Genomic DNA, 21843 nt, shown 5'->3' on the forward strand with positions numbered 1-21843 from the left:
TGAAAACGTCACATTTAAGCTACTGCTCGTTCACTACGCTGACCTCCTTGAGAAGAACGAGCAAGAAACTCTAGGGATTGCTCTTTTCAAATAAACTTAAATGCTATGGAATACACTTTGAATCAAATTTGTGTGGATGCTGGAGCCATGTCGTCTTTCCATACATCTTTATCTAACACGTAGTCTTCAATTTTGTCATATGATTTTTCGATCAAAATATTTTTAATGTAGTTTTTAAACTTAGGAAATGATAAACTTAATATATGTGTGCTCCGGAATCTTATTCTAAGTTTTTTTTATAATAGTAAGTAACGGGACGAATAAAGTGTAATTCAGAGCTTCAAATCCCAAGGTCTGAGGGACACTACCATAACGCCTGACACCCTGAGATATAAGTTGACAAGTCCCAAGTCAGCAGCAGTCAGCAGTAATGCTCACAGTACTGCTTAGCGGCAGAAATAGATAAGCTGGCAGAACTTCACTGACGATCTCTTGCACAAGGAGCTCTACTGCTATTAAGGCTAAAGTTATATTGCGGCGGAATGGAATAGAAATGAATTTTTGTAACATAGCATAATGAACTTTATGGTCAATTGTGTTATATACAAACTAGATGCGACTAAAATGTTCGCGTTTGACCATAAAATGCAATGCTGAAAATCGGAACGGTCGGAATGTTCAATAGGAACGGATTTTAGTAACAATATTATAATATTGTTACAAAAATCCGTTCCCATTCCCTTCCGTCGCAATATAATTAACCGTAGATGTGTTTAGGTTCCCTCACGATGTTTCCCTCAGCGAAAAGCTCATGATCCAATTCAAATTGAACTTCGCACATAAATTCGAATTCGGAACCTCTGCTTAAAGCCGGATACTCATATGCGAGCTACAACTGTAACGTGACAGATACAGTAACGAGGTTCTAGTGTGTACGCTTGAAATAGTCTTCAATCAGACCCACGTCCACACTATGATATTTGGTTACATAACAACGGTTACCGTTACAGCGCGCTAGTGAGTACCCGGCTTGAGAAGCGTTAGGTTAAATCATTAGTAGCATAAACACAAGTTTGCAGTTATAAAATCATAAAAAAGTCCATAGACACCACCGCTAACGGCCGTCTTCTATGCCTTGGTAGGTTTTCAATAAAAGGGCAGCATCGTGCCGCATGCATAAGCGTAACTTTAGCACAGGTGCATTGAATCCAGTGGTGCATTATGTATGGCCATCCGCTCCCGGACGTTTGTGTTTAAGAACAGAGGTGTAAACAAAACAAAGATACTTTATCTCCTAAGGCCATGTGTACATCAAAATGTACATAATATGAATGAAAAATATCGTATTCAAATTGAACGCTACATATTCTGTAGGGTATATAGAAAGACAAGTTTTTTATATAAAACCCTTTAGCGCTTTTTTTACCGTTGTAGTTTGCGGGGTCTGAGGAGGTTATAATATAGTGTGCAAAAGTATTCATGTTAAAAAGAGTGCTTCAAATAATAGAATCTGTGTATTCTTTTCAAACTTTTAGAAATATGATATGGTTTACTTAGAAAAACTAATGTTTGTTTTACTGGGTATTGAATTCGTGTTGAGAGAGTCATAAGTAAGTTAGGAAAGTACCAAATGGAGACCAGTAGAATGCACCAACACATTTATTTTTGGTAAATTTATTAAGTTTTGTAAAAGGTTATAGACCAAAAGTTGTTGGTTATAATGTTAGTGGCTTAGTCGTCAACAAATAAACCTATACACATTACATTATTTTGATATAATAAAACAAGCTAAATAATTTATGAAAACAACGCAACAAGGAAAGAAATGTCTACTAAATTGTAGCTTTCAAAATTTTTTTATTGTTTTACTATTGATTCTAAAAATAGCTCCCCACCGCAAATTGCCAATTCCAGTGTTTCAACAAAAGTAAATCATTCATCAGTGATTGCTTGCATGCGTGCACACTCGTGGAATTGCGCGCGCGGTGATTTGCGCCGCTCGTGGCCGCGGCGAATGCGTCAGCGCATACCAAATAAGCTACAAAGCTTTTTGTGACCTTGCGACTGGAAATAATTGATTTTATTGCGTATTCTTTCACGTGTGTCGATTTCAATGCTTTCGAAAACACGCAATTTCCGTATAATACGGAACGCACTGAAACGAAGCCTTAATGCAAGGGAAATCCTGTTTATACAATTTGACGACCTCAGTGGCTTAATTGGTTTGTACTGTAGGCGCTAGATGAGGAGGTGGTCCCGGGATCGACTCCCGGTAGAACCAATTCGGCAAACGAACTGTTCGAAATATTTACTATCATGATATTCAATTATTTTTGTGAAAATAACTTCACTGGTTTGATAATTATTTTATATTACTTTATTATTATGATAAATATTATATTTATGGTTTGATAACTTAACTTTTAGTTAAGTTGAACTTATTTATTTACATATATCTCTTTAATTATTTGTTTATTTTCTATTTAATAGCACATAAAATAATTTCTCGTAAAATACAAATATGTGATGTTTATTTCCTAAAATTATGACAGCACCATCTATATGCTCCTCGACGAAACTAACAGTTGACACTAGACTATCGTTCCGAATTCACAGCGTGACTATCAAGACTCAGCTTGTTTTATTTATTTTTCTTCATGAAAATGCAGAATAATAATTGAAAACAACGTAATTTTAATAGATTACATTATTACATACTTTTCTTTTTTTTTGGCAGTTAAAATTCTCTGAATGTAAACAATATTAAGTACTTTAACATTATACTACGATAACACGATTCGGAGCATCAAAAAAGAAAGAGTTGGCATTATACAGTTCATATAGCGTTATTTCTTTCTTACTTTTAGTAAGGAATAGACAATATTGGGAAATCATTCGTTCTTTCAGTCACTTTAGCAATAATACATTAGTTGGTTGATAGGTTTCCCACGGTACGAAAATGAGTAATATTACAATAAGCTTGCTTTATGCTTCCAACGATCCTCAGAGTGATGGCCGATCTGTACAGCCGCTGACACCAAGCCTGAGGATCGTGACCTGGAACGCTGACGGACTCTCTGCCCAGAAAACCTGGTTACTAGCTTACGTTGAAATAAGATTGTTTTTGGAAAGGTTACGGTATTACGGCCCCCTTGTCTTCAGGCACTGTGGGAGTGGTGACGAGAAGCCATGACGCAGTTTCCCATACGGTGCCCAACCCAGCTGCACTCTCCTAGCTAGCTAATGCTAGCTATTTAGTTAATTTGGTTGAATTTTTGGTTGAGTTTTGGCCGGATGCCGGATGAAGAACGGGCGTAGACGTCCAGGCGATATGTCGTGGTTGTTTGGCACATTATAAAAAATACTTAAGTTATCGCATATTTTGATTCCGCCTTCCCCAATGCATCATCAGGGGACTAGACGTGGGTTAGGATTCCACCCCTATGTTGTGAATAATCCCAGGATTCGCACGAAGCGTAGTGTGAATAGGCATTATTTAGGTGTGCATGCTAAATCGTCGACCTCATCATCACTTTCATCGGGTGTAATGGAGGTCAAATGCGCACTTATTTTTAATAAAAAAAAATGCAACATGTGGCAGTGAATGGTTATTTGAAGACGGTCATTAATGCTGATACGTAATGTACGCAGCAAATATTCCAAGGCAAGGTATTTTCCGTTTAATATAAATCTTATTTTGCATTCCTTGTTGAAACCTCCGGCGGCCAGAGGGCTGGCAGCCACTGCCGTCAAAGAATAGACTTAGCTTCAAAGGCAAAATGTTGCCTACTGCGCACTATGCCCCAGGGCAAGGGCTCTTGATTAAATATTACATTATATTATTAACCTGCGACGCTAAACATGGGGACTTAGAAGTTTGAAGCCTTTGTCTGTGTGTTTGTGACACAGCCCCCCAAGCGGTTTTCTTTATTTTGAAAACTAATTTAATCGGAATAGTGATAAGTAGGGTTGTTCCTGATGCAGGCTTTCACACATCAGCGGATGCTGATTTTTAGTATTTAAAAAAAAGCATTTTTTTAATACCATATGACGACGACACGCCTAATCATAACAGTTGCACTGCCTGTCAGAGTATTAAATTGAAAAGACCTTAGCGATACTGTCCCTGCGCCCGTTGTCGTGAGACATAAGTTGACAAGTCTTATGTGCCTGTAATTTCGCCAGTATCACACCTTCAAAACTGGAACGCAGTAATGTTCACGTTACTGTTTTGCGGCAGAAATAGGTAAGGTGGTAGTGTACTTCCCTGGACGAACACTTTTCGCAAGGCGCAAACATCCTATCTGAATTTCTCTACATGAAAAAGCTTTTCATCTTGTCTGGTATTGTAATAAAATATTATTTCAATGATTTTGTGACATTATTAATAAAAGAATCAATCTTCATGACAACAATCAATCTGCCTGGTTTAATCGTTATGAAATTTTGTCAATGTTATATTTTAAAAACAACAGCTGAGCTGTTTTCTCGGCTTACAGAAAGTTTCTGGAAGGTTTGTAAATGGGTATATAACACAATGAATACCAGCACCGATGAATGCAGATTAGCCGCGGATGCTAATATTCGCAACAACCCTGGTCCTTGGCTATGTTTGATTAACATCTGTTCAGCTGTTTAAAATTTATCAGTTCTTTTCCCAGTAAGTGCAGAGAACTCAGTCATAAGATTTGAAAAACTTTGTTTGACATTTGGTATACAATGAAAATCCGATGACATTACAATAACAATGGAAACCTTGATATGATGCTGCAACAAGAACAGTTTGCAGACTACCCAACTTTTTAATTAGATAGAGCAAAGTCACTTAGGCGCTGCTGGTGCGTTACGTTGTCGCAACGTTATGATTTCAACGCATCGAGAGCGATACCACACGATGCGTTGCGTCAGCTTTGCGACGCCTGAGCGGTGACGTTGCGTCGTGCTGCAGAACTATATGCCACAAGGGCGCTGGAACGGACACGGGGCCAGGAGACGACTCGGAGAGGGGAAAGTAAGCTGCGTTACGCTACCGTACCGTACCGCTCGTGTGGCATTCGATGCGTTGAAATAGCGTCGCAACACTGAGGCAACGTCCGTGTGGTATCGCTTTGACGCATCACAGTACTCCTCCCTGCTTCATCTGTCGCTGCGTGTGCTTCCGACGCACCCTATGGCATATAGTTCTGATTTATATATCGCAGCTTCACCATTCAGATCAGATCGCAACGCCGGGCCGACGTAACGCATGGTATGGCATCGCTCCTACAGTAGAACTACCACGTTTGGACTCTTTAAATGAATGAATCGTGACTTTAATGACTGTTTTGTTTCGGGGATTATTTAATTTTGTAAACAAATATAGTTCCTCTTGTGTCACAAATGTTTTACACCGCTAGCCAAAATCAACACGATGTTAACCTGACAACCTAAAAACTTGTTCAGCATTAGTATTTATACAAGACGCATTTCTAATCGACTAGTATACCTATTGGGATCCTCATGAATAGAAATTTAAACACGGAGCACCCACTATAAACACGTTGATCACCAGGCAGAACGTTGTAACTTATTTCTAGGTAAGTCCGGTTCTAGAACATTTACGAGAGATATTGCTTATTGGATACTTATGTCTTTTAAAGTATGTAGTATTGTAGCAATATTTATTTGTTATTTAGTTTTCTTAGTTTTATTGTGATTGGTAAACGATTTGTGTAGTATTTTTGCTTTGTTATTTAAGGTGAGTCACCACAGCAGAAGTGGGAAAACATGTTTTACTAGATCAAATAGTTTAGGCATTTACTATTAAACAAACATCTTACAAAAAACATACGACAAACCTAAGCATATTGTACAAAGAATGTGCTAATTCGTTGCAAGATAGGATGTACTCCAACCGATCATATAAAATCCTGAAAACAGGGTAAAATAAAAGTCCAAAACGAAATGTTTAAGAATAGAATATCTATAACTTTGCATATAATTTTTAAGTGGAGATATTTCTCTTTGAGTACTACAGAGAGCCTGCTAAATTTTGGTCTTAACTGAAAAGTCACCAATACGCTGCGCCACTCGCTACCCCGTCAGTCGCCATCGAACGCTTGTCGATGTTGGATCTGTGTCAAATTTTCTTCCCCTGTTCTTATTTTATTCATATTAAAGACTGGTACGGAATTGGTATTATATAGCAACTGCTTCGGTTACCATGTCGGACTGCTACGCACCGTCCGAGGTCCTGGGTTCGATTCCCAGACCGGGAGAAATAAGTGTATGGCCTACATTTATTTCTCTCCTAGTTTGTGTGTAATTTGTTGTTGTTTATGTGTGTGTCCTAGCCCTAGTGCGAGGCTATGAGTGTGTTGCATGTGTTGCGTTATTAATTCGGGTTGGCCAATCGGAGCGCAATTGTCACCGTATTCATTTGGCAGATTGCTTTTTAAACAAATTAAATGACATTTCGTCTCTATTTGTGGTTATATACTCGATGACTTCAGTATGGAGCTTGGTACTTCATTCCTAGAAAAAAAAAAACCAGCTTGAAATAAAGAGCTTAGCAGAATAATAAAGAAAAATATTGTGTCCTGCATTTTTTATTTATGCATTTAAGTGAGGTCGTGAGGTGATGTTTAATTGATTACCAGGTGCGCAGCGATACTAAAAAAAGTCCAAAAAGTAACATTAAAAATCTTAATTCTAATTGGCTAATTAAATTGCACTAGGAATGACATTGACTGATCTATCAATAATTTTTATCGCATTGGCCACTGATGCATTAGCATTAGCCAAAAAATTACATAACAATCCGTTCCTTCAATTTTACTTTACATAGTATTAAATACACCTAACGATTTTCTGGAAATTCCGGATCGAAAATAATTTGTTTTCAATTTAGACTTCTTAAAGGAACAACTCCTTTATAGCGCCTGGATTGCGGGACGCGAGAGGCGATCCCCCACCCCTCCATTTCTAAAATCTAAGCCCACATTAAATACCTGGCCTTAAGCGGTTCAAGACCGGTCGTTATGGAGATCGTCAACGCCTGTACAAGGTTATTTGTAATATACTTACAACCTTGCGGGACTGTATTACGAATATCATAAACAACACTTTTTGTTCCATAACTTTTTACAAAACATAATCAATTTACCAGAATTTAATTTTTAAGTCCGTATCTGAGAAGCATTACACTGTACAACATTTAGAATGGCTTGAAATAAAACTAATTGAGTTTAGTTAATAACATTTCGAGCTACTCTAATTGGCGTACAAACTGCCTTTCGTCACAAAATCTTGTCCCCTGTAAAAATACAAAAATAGCACTTACGGTGTAATGCTTCTCAGGTACTGTTTTTGTTTTAATATGTTACAAGGTTTGGTAGTAAGGAAGTAAGTTCAAACATGCAAGCGTCCTCCCCGACGACCCCTACCTCAGTTGATTGACATTTACGTTAGCATAGAGTTATCACCGTATTTAGAGCGGTGTATTTAAATAAAATACTTATATTTTTGTACGTCTGTAAAATTTGGTGAATAAGTAAGTCATAGAACAAGAAGTCAGACTTTGAAACGCAATTCCCATTACTGTTCATGACAGTAAATCCTTAGCAATTTTCAAAATGAGAGTAGCTCTGTTTATCGTTAGTTCCATCAATTTTACTGGTATTACAAATAAATAAATAAAATTTGCAAAACATAGTTTATTTATTACATTACTTTACATACCCATTAAAATAATAATTTTAGTACGAAATAGTATTATCCATGTATTTATACATTTTAACAATTTATTGTTTTTTCATATAATTGATTATAATTTTTGTTTTATTGCGTACGTAAACCCGTTATTTTAATTGTATTTTGGTCTGCAGGAAGAAATTTCTATTAGAAATAAGCAGTACCTTTTGTTTGTGTTTTTTTAAATACTAAAAGTGTTTGTATTTTCCTGTGAAATAAAATGGTTAAGACCTCAGCTCGAAATCAAAATTTCGAAAGTCAATTTTGCTTGGGTCGAGCGGCAGGCACACTGCCTTTATTTCAGAATTAATTTTTTTTACAAACGAAATTGAAGCTATTGGAAAAATGTATACTATACGTGTTGTATTTAGTTCCGTCGATATTAATAAAATCATTGGTATATATATAGTACCTATTAAATACGGCGGTTTTCTTGTCAAATTTCGAGGTACGTTTGTGTTTTTTTTTCTATCGTGAAAAATTTTAGAAATCGTGTTTTCATACCGTATATAGTACCTACCTCAATTCATTAGTATATCTTCAATTTTACTCTTATTTTTCCAAGTGATTGATTCAACATTTTCACTGTTATGCAGAATCAACAATAACCATTTGAAGTAAAGCTGTTGTTTATGGTGTTATAAGCGGTAACTTACCTTACATAGCCGATCCGGTTGCCTCATAGTCCGATCATGCAGAGATCTGAAAATAAAAAGTAATTTTTAATAATTTATATTATATTAAACTTAAATTAAACTTAATTCAAACGCTGGAATCGCGTATGTGTCTATTTGTCCAAGTTAAAACTTGTAACGATCCAGGCATTGCACTCTTTCGGCAAGTGATGACTACAATTAAAAATAACATGTTTTTAAATTGACCAATTTTATTATACTTTTGTCATGTTGTTATTCGTATCACGAATTGACGAAAGTTAAAACTTATTGTTCGATTTAGAATATCAAATTGTATGTCGTGAAGTAGGTAAATTGTTTTCGTGATAATTGTAAGTTATGTCCATTGGTTGTAATAAGGGATACAATATTAGCGCAAAACGCTGCATTTCTGCTTTTATTGGCATAACGTCTAATACAAAAATCCGTATATCCGGAATCAGACATTGTCAAAACCTATAATAATGGTTCATAGTATTTAAGGTATTATTTGTGTGGACGACGACAATCGCAAGCTTCAGGAGTTTAACAAAAGCGTATAACACCATCTAGTGACGAAAAAAGGAACTTCGTCAAAGCGTTCTTTAATTAAAAATGATGTCGCAATAGAAACAGCCAGTCATTGGTTGTTGTAGGGAGATTGTTGAGGCTGCCTGACACCGAATTTTTCTTCTCTTGCTACTTTTTAAAAAAGCAACGTACAAGACGTGTGCCGGCGAATTCGATATTTATAAAAACATGTTAACGGAAGAATCGAAGAAGCAATACACAATTGAAATTTGGAGTCAGATTTTTTTTCATTTATCTTCGTAAGAAACACAAAGTATACTCAATAACAAAAAAAAAAAAAAAAAAATTTTTCAACAACGATAGCGTGATGCGCGGGTAGTTGTAGAGCTGTCAAGAGCGATACGCCGGTAACATCACGCGAGGTGACAAAGGAGACCGCCACACATTTATTTCAAGTCTATAACTCTAAGCAGTTTATCAGTATCGCATAATGGTGTCGTCAAATAGTTACCTTGGATACAGCTACATCCATCAGTGCGCGATCAGTTGGGACCAGTGGCAATGTGTGAATATTTTAAAAGTACATGGCTGTGAAGAAGATACACAGCAAATTCCGTTCAATACCTGTTACTAAGTTAGAGAATGAATTTCAAGACAAGCCGATAGGAATCGTGTTATAACGGTCCTTTTCCACCGACAACTTCTCTATAAATTTATAGGTTATATCTCTTCGGAAATGAAACTATTTTTATGCTGGATCTGAATCGCGAATATTTGTGTTTTTAAACAAACCAACTTTAAAGTTCTTTATAGGTGCCATTAATGTGTTTGAAAAAAGAAATATACACGATTTAAATCCGGTAAAAATAGTTTCATTTCCTATGTGTAACGATCGCGAAAACCTACATATGTATTCGATAAGTTTCACTTTTTTTATTGGGTTAACTTAAGATGCTTTCATTTATCATTGGAATCGTTAATTGCCTGGTTGTTAGTCGTTAAATGTTTATGTATGAAAGCACACACAATTTCTACGCGTTTCACACATCAATCCTTTACATCCCAAACGCCTAGGCAGTGGTCTATTTAGATCTTTGCCACGTTTGCTCAATGTGGGTTGGGGATATCACGCGATTTCAAAAGTTTGTGGAAATTCTCGGCTGTTTTTTAGTATACCATGTGACGGGACGAACAAGCTGTGTGCCATTCAGAACATTTAATCGCAAAGATCTGAGGAACACTGCCACTTCGCCTGTCACCTTGAGACATACGTTGACAAGTCTCATGTGCCTGCAATTTAAACAGCACTCTTACCCTATAAAACTGGAATGCAGGAATGCTCATATTGCTGCTTGCTGGCAAAAATATGTAAGGTTCTTCCCTGGACGAACTCTGTCACAAGGAGCTCCTTTGCCGTAATTTTTTGTTACAAAACATTCACAAGTAAAACGTACTTTAGTAATTTCTTTATATTCTGAAATGTACAGTCACCAACAGAATCCTATTTAAGTGCGAAATACTATTTCAATATGCTATATTTTTTTCCGAGGCCCGCAATATTCTGGGTGATGAATAGCCCCGGAGCCGAACGCCGAGTCATTCTTTTATATTGCAACCTTTATTTTGGTTCCTTACTAATGAGCTTCCAACGTTAATGGCTAACCCTTCCCGTTCTGTTTCAAATTATGAAGTCACCATGAAAATTATGTAAAGTAACGGCCATGATAACCGGCTCGCGGATGTTAATGAATTAAAATGTGTCCGGCGTGACTTGTGTTTGGTTGGTGGCTTTTAATGAGTACGGGTAGAGCATAAATTTTAGGTCCCTGTCATTTTAGTGCCGGTGACATTATTGAAAAAGCCCTAGCGGTTATTTTTTTGTGAAATGATTTACGTCCCTTTTCATAATATTGTCTTTGCTACATAATAGCGTAGTTACGTATTCGATTTCGCCTTTTATGATTATTTCTATCCAACTAAAAATATTAACTCTTAACTTGCGTCCATAAGAACCGGACAAAGGTCCGTCTCGGATCCGCGACTGCCGCAAATTAAGAGGTAACCCTTTAGGAGCGGTTACATACGGCAACTTCTAGCAGCGATGCGCGATTGCATCGATACAAACGCGCGATTGCATTGCTACATTTTGCATCAATGCAGTCGCGCGTATGTAGCGATGCGGTCGCGTGTATCGCTGTTGTGTAACCACACTTAATTGCATCATTGCAAAATGACGAAATGGAACATGGCGGATTTTGTAGTTACAGTTTGTACATAAATGTAATATTTCGTTTAAGTATTATTACGTCTCTTAGGGTCGTATTCCAGAACTCTACTCAATGCTCAAGTCAGGATTTGAGCAGACTTGAGTATGATTTCAAGCACTGGAAATACGACCCTAATGGCAAGGACTCGAGTTAAGGAGTTGAGTTTTTATTAACATCGCACTAGGTCTCTGTTTGGCTGGTTTTTAGTTTTGTCCCAATTTTACTGTTACAAATATGTGTCATCCAAAATATAGACAGACCTCATGCGATAGGGCCAGCATTTCAATAGTTGTCGATATTCAAAACTTCAATATTTACAATGTCTATATAATATCGGGATGCAGGTTTTTTTTATAACATTAAGTGACGGGACGAACAAGTGGTGCGCCTGATGGTAAGCAATACGCCTGCCCATAAGAGTTACTGTGCCACTCGGAGCTTTAAATTGCAAAATTCTGAAGGGCACTACCATTGCACCCGTCACCTTGAGACATAAGTTGACAAGTCCCATGTCTGAGGTTCCATTTAAGTTACGCCATATTTGTGCTGTTATTGATTACCGTTACCATTTTTGCTGTGTATGTGTTTTAACGCTAAATCACATACAACTGAGCAATAATCGTATTTAAAACACGCGGTTTAACCGTTCAGGTTTCTCCGGTCCTCCTTATTCTTCACTAGTTTTATAAAACTATTTGACATGTTTTTTTTGTTATTAATTTGTATTTTCTTTTTATAATTGTGACAAAAATTTAGTTTATAAAAGTATTGAAAACAAAAAAAGTTACTATATATCGCACGTTGAAAACAATAACGTCACCAAACGAAACTCTCGCTCTGTCAAATTTAGGCTTAATTTCAGCAGTTGTAATGGCTATTTCCCAAAATATGACTTTTTCGTTTAGTGACAATAATGTCACTAAACTAAAATAAGTAATTATTTATTTAGATACACCATCGGCACATACATAGAGAAACTTACACTATTTTGTCATGTATACAGTAATTACGTAAGATAACATTAAAATTAAAAAGAAAATAGGAAACAACACACAGATGGCGCTACCGCAAAAAAAGTCGTTAAAATCAAAAAACAAAGGTTTGCAACAAACACAGAAAAATTCGTAAGTCTGCTGGTTCGTTACGTGGCTTAATTTGCAGAGCATCTGACACGGATTGCCTGCGGGTGCTGGTTCGAATACAGCCAGATCGAATGAAGTTTTCTTAGTAGTGAGAGCTTCTAGTCTTTTCGATTCACAATAATCTCAGTACAGAGTAATAAAAAACCGACCTCAAAAGTGCGTGGAATTACATATAATTACCAAGTTTTATTGAAATCGGTTACCGGAAAGTTCGCAAACCTGGATTCATCCCCTAGTTCGCCACTATACGGGACTTGACACAGGAGATAATAAAAATCGGTTCTCACTACTAAAAGTATCTTGAGAGAGAAAAACGCCTTGAATTTGAGAATAGCAAAATCAACCATTAAAATAATTGCTCCTTATAATAAAATTAAAGCGCTATTTATAAAAATGAATGTTCATGCGTGAACAGCCACCCTTAGAGGTGGATGATTTTCTTCAAAATTAAATGGGATAACAATGGAGGTACTCGCTTTCAAACAAAAACAAAAAAAAGACGAAAGTCGGACCACAAATACCGGAGTTATCGCTTAACATTCATTAAAAAAAAACATACAGTCGAATTGAGAACCTCTTCCTTTTTTGAAGTCGGTTAAAAAAAAAATTGAATATCATGGTAATAAAATAACATCGTGACATTGAACAAACTTAAAAATTAGAAAATACTATTGTGTAAAATATCATCAAATGAAACCCCTAAGTCTCCACCCTTAAAGCAGTTGTGTCATTCCGTTTTAACTTATATAATGACCCGTGAAAGATATCCAACTTGTCTGTATTAATAATACTATACTTCATTAAGTATTGATAACTCAATAAACTACAGAGGCAATAAATGAACAAGATCTTAACAAGTTTTCTTGGAAATTTGCATTTAAAACTAAACACTGGAACAAATGACGTCGCTACGATTCACTGTCTTCGCTTCAGCTATCACTGACCCAAAATACCGTAACGCTTAATGGCCTCAACTTAGCAACTTGAACTTGGCAAATGCATTCAAAACTACCATCAGTTTGTGACATTAGAAGGGTCCACATTCTTGTGTCAAGTTTCGTTTTCTTGTCCTATGCTCTTCGCCCTTTGGGGCGTTCCAGGAACTTCGGTTATTAATGACTACTTTAACAACTCCGTCTCTGGGACTAGCTTTTAGTAAACAAAATACATAGATAAAATAATTAGTGTTCCCGTTCGATAAATCAGATACTACTTCTCTGTCAAAGTCATTTATTCCATAGGTAAAACATTTACACTTGAAAACGACATTTTTCAAGCTACTGGTCGTTCACTACGCTGACTTCCTGAGAAGGACGAGCATGAAACTCTAGGGATTGCTCTTTTCAAATAAACTTAAATGCTATAGAATACATTATGAATCATATTTGTGTGGAATGTAGACTCAACATGTCTTTTCGTACATCTTTATCTAACACGTAGTCTACTTTGTAATAAGACTTTTCAATTAAAATACTTTTAATTTAAGTTTGAAACTTAGGAAATGATAATCTTAATAATATGTTCCGGAATCTTATTGTAAAAACGTATACGGTTCCCCATAAACGAATCGTTTACCTTAGTTAAACGAAATCGTCGTACCATGAGTTTGGACTTAGTTCTCAGGTTAATATTATGGATATCGTCTTTCTTAATGAAATTAAGTATATTTTTACGGGCATACAAAATATTTGAGTAACTGTACTGTGATGCCATAGTCGTGATACCAGTCTCCTTAAACTTTTTTCTGAGAGAAATCCGAGAACCTAAACGGTACACACAAACGAATCGCTCGTTTTTGCAACACAATTACGGTTTGTTCTAATTCTCGGTATCTTAGTGCAATGGCAAAGCGTAACATTAAAAGGTTCATATCACACTTCGGTTGATAATTATACTTATGATAATGACAATCAATTTTGTCAAAAAGAAATACCCGTAATCCTTAAAAAAGTAGCCCCGGTCTGACAAACAGTCGCATGTTCGAGTGCAGCCATTGTTCTTCGTGTTTGTTCTATCTTTGTATCAGTAATAATTTTTTTTTCCTCACGATACAATTTCCCGATTGAAAGCGTCGTATCAATTCCGAATTCGAGAAAACAGTCCGAAATGTCACAGGGATCTTTTTATCTGTAGATGTACAAGCGATATTCGTATTCTCTCGGATTCGAATTGGGCTTAGTGCACAAGCGACAACCGAAGTAGGTCCGAGTTTTTTAGATTTAGTCTCGGATTTGGAACGAATAAGAAGCAGATGCATGGCGTAAATGCGCTTACTATCATATTTTGTACAGTTAACAACATGTCAAGCTTATACACTTTCGTTCGAATGTCGCCTCAAAAGCAACGAGGCTAGATCCGTAAACTCAAAAGCTGGATGTGCTGCCGTTCGGGCGTGAATGCGAAATCATGATTTTACTAAAGTTGTTTTATCGCTAGCTGTAATTTCTCGCTGATGATTTGCTATAAACACCAACAATGAAACAGATTTTCAATCACTTGTCGATATATCTACATAAAAGTTTGCTTCATCTATCTCGAAAACTTTGATGACGGCTTGTAATTAGTAAGTTTTAGAACCGTCGTAAGTTTTCGGGAACGAATGAAACAGTTCGAAGCGATATTGAAGGGTTTGTGTTCTCGGACTGTGGGCCCGTGGCTACGTGGCACGTATGCCTTTGATGTCGGCTTTTATGTGGTCCCCACATTGCTGTTTTCGTTAGGTTTCTTTTACTTTGATGTTAATTGACCTACATAGATTTGGGATTATTTATTAGATTCATTTATGAATGTTGCTTTTAAATATTTTTTTATTCGTCATCTGCGCCTTTAACACGGGTTTACAACAGCGACTGTTGTTGATAGCAGCAGAGTAAAATCACATTTTTTTGTTGCCGATTGCACAGCGCTCTAGTGGTCACAAGAAGAAGTAAGATTAATAAGACAGCAATAGATATAAAAATTGGTTACGATTCAATACGGGAACAAAAAAAATGTTAATTTCTCTTTCTCTTCACAGCTTTATTATTCGTATTTGATGGCAGGGTCTAATTACCTTCTATTTTCCCTCAACTGTGCTCTGTTGAAGGTCCTGTTTTCAGAAACTTCCTTAGATCTTTGGCGAGATCTGTCCACTTCATCATCGGCAGTGTTGCCAGGGCCCTTTAGTCCGATATTAAAGTTCATTGCGTGAAAAGTTACATTTTTTCTGCAAAAGCTACTTTTTACACGCTCGTTGTTTAATTAAAAATTATAACTGTAGCCTAAATCCTTAAAATAAACACGCCTGTCCATAACAGTTGCAGTGTCACTCAGAGATTTAAAACGCAAAGATGTTACGGGCACTGTCACTACGCCCGTCACGCTGAGACATAAGTTCACAAGTCTCATATGCCTGTAATTTCACCACCAACCTGCGCTTATAATGCTTACTACTTGGCGGCAGAAATAGATAAAGCTATACTTCCCGAGACGAACTCTTTCACAAGGAGCTCTACAGCTACCAAAAAGAGAAGAGCTCTACTGCTGTCTAATTTGGGTGCGTTCGTAAACTATTTAAAATAAACAATAACAAGAATAGTTGATGATTATCACTAGTATCAGGTTTCTTTTTATTTTCCCGATATTTCGGAACGGTTGCACGCTCCATGGTCACGGGTTGACTGGACGGCGGCAGATGACAGCTTTATGAGCAGACATATCTGTCTACCTTCTTGCGCTGTCGACGACTACCTTCATCGCGATTAGTTGTGGCGTTACCATAGTCATTCATTTTTTTCACACAAACCACACTCACTGTATCCACACGCGAAACTGAACTCGAGGTGTTTTTGTTTTTATTACTGCACGCACTAAGGATCGGATTCCATGCACTGGACAGTTCAAAACCATCATCACGGTTAAATGTTTTGTACTTCAACCCGTGACCATGGAGCGTGCAAACGTTCCGAAATATAGGGGAAATAAAAAGAAGTCATACCGTGGTAAGAAACCTGATACTAGTGATAATCATTTAGTGAACTACCACGAAACTCTTAAAATCTATATAAAAATAGTTGATTTTGAAAATTCGCAACTTCATCAAACTTACGAAAATTGTCTTAAAAACAAAAGTTTTACACGAGAAGGTGAAAAAATACGATAAATGTAAGGTAATCTGGCAACGTTAATTTTCGGTTTTTCTCGTTTGCAAGTTCCACAGTTGCTCTCAAGTTATTGCACCCACACCCGCTCTCTGCATGCTTCATGTTTAAAATATGACCGATGCGTCCGATGTAACTGATGTGATTCTTCGTACGATCAAGCGAAATTTGGTGCTCAACGCTCAAGTATTTTTAATCAATACTTTCGTTTACTAATAATAAAGAAAAATGTAAGGGAAATTCCTTTTCGAAAGCTAACATATCTAATAAATGGAAACATCATGGTGAACAAAATTTTATGTCGTATTAATTCACCAACCCACATTTTAACTATAACGACATGTTGAAACTTGTCTTGCCGCATTAAATCGCTTTCAAAGTTCAATCTAAATCAAATTAAAACATATTTCGTTACGTTTTAATGAATTGAGGCATTAAATTTTATCTTTTTTTCAACATAATGATCTTTTATAATTTCCGAATCGACATTTCGAATTCGTTCGGTATTTTACGCATTGAAATGTGACACAATATGACCTCAATTTTAAAAAGGTTTATCGAATGCTTTGAATGAAACCGCTGTTCTTTGTGTGCGAGCTATAGATTAAATCTGCCATTAAATCACGTTTATGATAGCATAGTAATAAAGGACTCGCTACGTTATTTAAAAGTCTTTGATCAGGTTCCACTTTGCTGCCGTTCAGACGTGATGCCGACTGCCGTCCACTAACTAAAATGTGGCTAAGTGACAAATGGTCAAATATCCGTTTTAAATAGCAAAAGATAGAGCACAAAATTCTCTTTTGAAAACAGTCAAAATTAGTTACTGTTATAATTATTAATACAAAGATTACTTCTAGATTAGAAAAAATTCCTTCGATCCGCTCGGATTCGAACCGACGTCTTCTAGCATACCGTGGCAGACGCTATACCAACTAAGCCACAGAACGAACCAACAGACCTCACGATTTTTTTTATGTGCTTGTTGTAGTGTCTTTGTATTTGGTTTTTCAACGACTTTTTAGACTACCGCTACGGCTAGATTACTAATATTATGCTCCCCAAATTTTGGGAAAAAAAAGAAAACAATTCGCAAAAAAAAAAACAAAAAAAGGGATTTTGTAAAAAAATAAAGAAACATGAATTTGCTTGAGACAGAAATGAAACATGGAACTTGAATAATGCTTATGACGGGTATGTCGAGATTTTGGACTTGGAATTTAAGTGTCAAGATGTCGTGCTCTTTACTCTACGTAATTCTTTATGAATGGACCAATTTATATGTTACTTTATTTCTTAAAATTCACTCCATTTTATTTATTTATTTGCAGATAAGTGCATATTAGACGATGTTAAGTATTAAATAAAAAGAAAGAGAAACTCTACTTAACACTTGGTGAGTCATAATATCTACTACCATAAGATCTACAGTAAACACGACTCTTCCTCCGAAAGGATAAAATTAAATAACTTTAAGCAAAAAGAAAATAAAAAATAAAACATAATATTAATCAAACAATGGCACGACTTTTAAAGTTACTAATACTGATCATTTCACTGGGCAAATCATTCGCCGAAGTCGAACCCAAGCACGATCATTCGGCTCGGGTCGAATGATTATTATCTCGGAACTCCACCTCATGTCCATATGAAAATATCCCTGTCCCCGTCACATTTAAGGTATTTACCTTTATGTCAGAGAGGGCTAGGCAGAAATGCTCTATGGAATTTATGAATTAGTAATAGTGATTAGTAATTAATGATCATTCAGATCATCCGAATACAAAAATTAGTAGGTTACTAATTTGTCATTCGAATGACAGAATTACTAACGAGTTGTATATCGAAATCATTCGCAATCGCGCATCGCTAAATTAAATTGAACAAAGGAGAGACAGTCATACTGAGACATATATTAAAGTCTGCCTCAATTAGAGGTCGCCACAGTATGCAAATGTGATCCAATGAAATTTAAAAAAAATCTCAAAAAAACCCCAACTTAATAAATAACAATTTTAATTTGTTAATGAGAAGAGTCGGTTGGTATAACAACGATGGCAACACTGTCGAATGGAGGAAGTGTAAAACAAACTTGGATGGTGTGGAATATACTTCAACGACCCTGATGACCCCATCACTCTCACCACGTTACAGGTTCACCTGGGCGCCCTCAAACCCGCTACTTAATTTATTACACGAATGAAAATCTTCAGCTCGTTATTTTTGTCCGATGTCACAGTCAAAGCCATCAGCGGCCAGTGTCCTTCAGAAAAATGTAAAAGGGAATATTTTGGTGTATTCTTGTGCATGATCTGTTTCTGGAAGAATGTATGGTGTTTATCGACCGTGCCAGCCTAGGTTTGACATATCGCATATCCAGCAGAGGCCGTGGGTTACAATCCGGGCTCGCACCTCTGAGTTTTTCGGAATTTATGTGCTAAATTTAATTTGTAATTTATCATGTGCCTTTCGGTGAAGGAAAAACAAAATTTCGAAGTAGATTCACAACCTTTGGAAAACGTCTAGAGTTCCCAACCCGCATTGGTCCAGCCAGGCGGAGACTGGTGCCCTGCAACGGGACGTCTAAAGGATTTGATGATGATATGTTGTTTATCAGAATTCCCTTGGTTTTTGTTTTACTGTATTTCTTACAATAATAATAATAATAATAATAATAATAATAATAATAAATAATAATAAATTCAAAATTAATCTTTTAGGCCTTGGGAGAGGCGAGAGTTTAAAATAAATACAATAATAAATAATAATAAAAAACAATGCTTGTTTGATAGCTTTTTTGTCAGATGTTAGTAACAATAATGTGTTTAAAAACCACACCAATTACCCTAAAAGAAGGGAATTTCCTGCAATGAAATTAACTCCAAGTGACTATAGAACACCCAGACCAGAGCCAATTTACAAAAGTTCGTTTAACTAACTCGCTCTATTACAATTTAAAATCCGCTATGCTTACCATTGTCTTACCGAAATCGTCGTTCTTGTTGGTTTTATAATACATTCTTATTAAGGTACAATAGTAAGGTATATAGTAAGGTATATGAAAACATCAAAAATCTTTCATTGATTTCTCACAGATGGCGCTACTGCTAAAAAGTCGTCAAAAACAAAGACCTGCAATAAGCACATAGAGAAAATGGTAAGGTCTGCTGGTTCGTTCCGCAGGTCGGTTGGGAGAGCGTCAGCTACGGTATCATCATCATCAACAGCCTATCGTAGTCCACTGCTGGACATAGACCTCTCCCTCCTCGTCCTCAGCTCGTTGCATCCATCTACGGTATGGTAAAGGCGAAATCGAATGCACCCGGATCGAATAAATTTTTCTTTGTTCGATCTTCGTATTAATAATTATGATCTTCGTATTAATAATTATAACAAACTAGCGGAGTAATTTTAGAAAAACTAATGGAATATCATGGTACTCGTAGTAAAACATTGTGATATTCAGTAAACTTGACATATAAAGGATCTTGAATAAAATAAACTCGAAAACTTTGTACCTGGAAAATCCACAGCATGAATGATAAAGCTCTGAGACAGACGAAGTGCCTAGAAAGCAATTATGTATGTCCTTGACTACACAACACAAAAATAAAACAACTCTGATTGTATTTACGGCAGTGTCTCGGAGGCATAAATCCACAAATCATTTCTTTCTTTTATCTCGATTGCTGCTACGGCGACAAGTTGTTTCTGCCGTTTGGTGCAAGTTGGAGAAGTATAGCGATGTCGTTTATAAATAACTTTACTATATACAAGAGCTTCAAAAACATGAAGTGAGACAGATACTCAAAATTCTATTCAGAAAATCTTGTTTTTGTTCTATAGTTTTTTATTACATTTTCAATTTAGAATTTACAACGTCTTCTAATGTCATCGACAGGTATTTTCTAACATCTAGTTGGTAACTCAAGTAGATATTGTAATTGATGAACAATAATGGATCAAGCCCCTCCCTGACGTTGCCCTGTTAACTAGTCAGCAGTCTTCGGAGGTGCTCGAGCCTCTTTCTAGAAAGTTCTTGACTACCTACAATTTCTTGTCTTCTTTTCGTATCGATGGTATACACTATAATATGCTTGCCATCGCTGTAAGGCTTCTTTCGTTGATCCCAATTTTCTTAGTGTCCCTATTCTGTGTTTTCTGTCTCTCATTTTGTCTTCTGTCATTGCTGTACGTTTTTTTTTGCTTTGTCATAAAAGAACTACAATATTTTTGCAATACAACGACGATAGACCTTTCCGATCGAATCCGAGTGCATTAGAGATCTGATACTCCAAAATTATGATATTCTATTGAATGTGTTTAAGTAATTTTCTAAATCGAATATTAAGGATGTCCTAAAGAAAGAGCAGGTCTCAGTCTCTCTTACGGTACACTTAAGGTCCCGGTCTCTTGAGCTAAAGGTACCAGTGAGGTACTCGTAAGGTCTTAAGGCCCGTAAGGTCTTTCTTGCTAGCGTGTATAAAACATTGTCGTGGGTTGATGACACGAAATATTTTGTCAGGATAACAAGTGAAAAGCTGTGATCTTTGTCTACGTCCATACTGAAACATGGGCACCACATCCAACCAGAGTAATCAGACTCGTACAAGCCAGGTAGCTTGTGCGAGTACCAGAAGGCACAAAAGTGAGTAATTTGCCCGGCATTGTGGAAGGCTCGACAAATATTTAGCTTAAAGTAATTTACTAAATGATAAGAGTTATTCATTTATCACAACAACAGCGGGTCACTCTTGACTCACGTGTTTCAACCGGTTTGTGTGCGCCGACGCATCGAACCCACCTGGCGTCTGATTCACCCGTCGCTTTGAACTAACATCAATTTATAAGGTGTTCACGTATGTTATTTAGTGTTGCTAAGGCATTAGGGCTAAGGCATGTTGAAACAGATATAAAAACCTAAATCGATGTAAACTCTTCATCGATATATACAGAAAGTTCATTAGATAGATTGAATGAATTTGGTTTTTTTTTGTACTTAATAATGTCATCTACTTAAAGGTAATGCTAGTCGTAATAAATTCACCATCTTTCTGCAGATAAAACTTTTATTCAGTTTATAGCTTTTTTGTTATTGAGTTTCACGTGCAGAAAGATAGTGATTTTCTTACCATAGTTATATAAATTAAAGACTCTTTGTGAAAAATGTCACTTATGTGGTTTTACCTTTAAACTACAACTTTTTTTTGTTCTACAACGTTTTGTTATTTTTTGTATTGCAATGGTAAATCATTTTTTACATAATTGTCTACTGTGTCATTGGAAGGTTTGTTATTTATAGCACAGGTTTCCTTTCTCGACTGTCAGCTGTTACATGTCCTAGTTGTACAATTTTTTTTACTGTATTATATAAAATATA

At 36.3% G+C, this 21843-nt stretch overlaps 1 protein-coding gene across 2 annotated transcripts in view; it reads right to left on the reverse strand.

Moving 5' to 3' along the window:
- LOC113226189 (leucine-rich repeat-containing G-protein coupled receptor 5-like) overlaps positions 1–21843 on the reverse strand; it is a 357361-nt gene that overhangs the window by 294274 nt on the left and 41244 nt on the right. For both annotated transcript variants that reach the window (XM_026458727.1, XM_026458726.1), the window contains exon 2: positions 8388–8433. In XM_026458727.1, the coding sequence (XP_026314512.1) occupies positions 8388–8433 (46 nt within the window). The remainder of the gene's footprint in view (positions 1–8387; positions 8434–21843) is intronic.

This window comes from Hyposmocoma kahamanoa, unplaced genomic scaffold, assembly GCF_003589595.1.
Source record: "Hyposmocoma kahamanoa isolate Upper Pololo Valley unplaced genomic scaffold, ASM358959v1 182, whole genome shotgun sequence".
Taxonomy (NCBI): Eukaryota; Metazoa; Arthropoda; class Insecta; order Lepidoptera; family Cosmopterigidae; genus Hyposmocoma; species Hyposmocoma kahamanoa.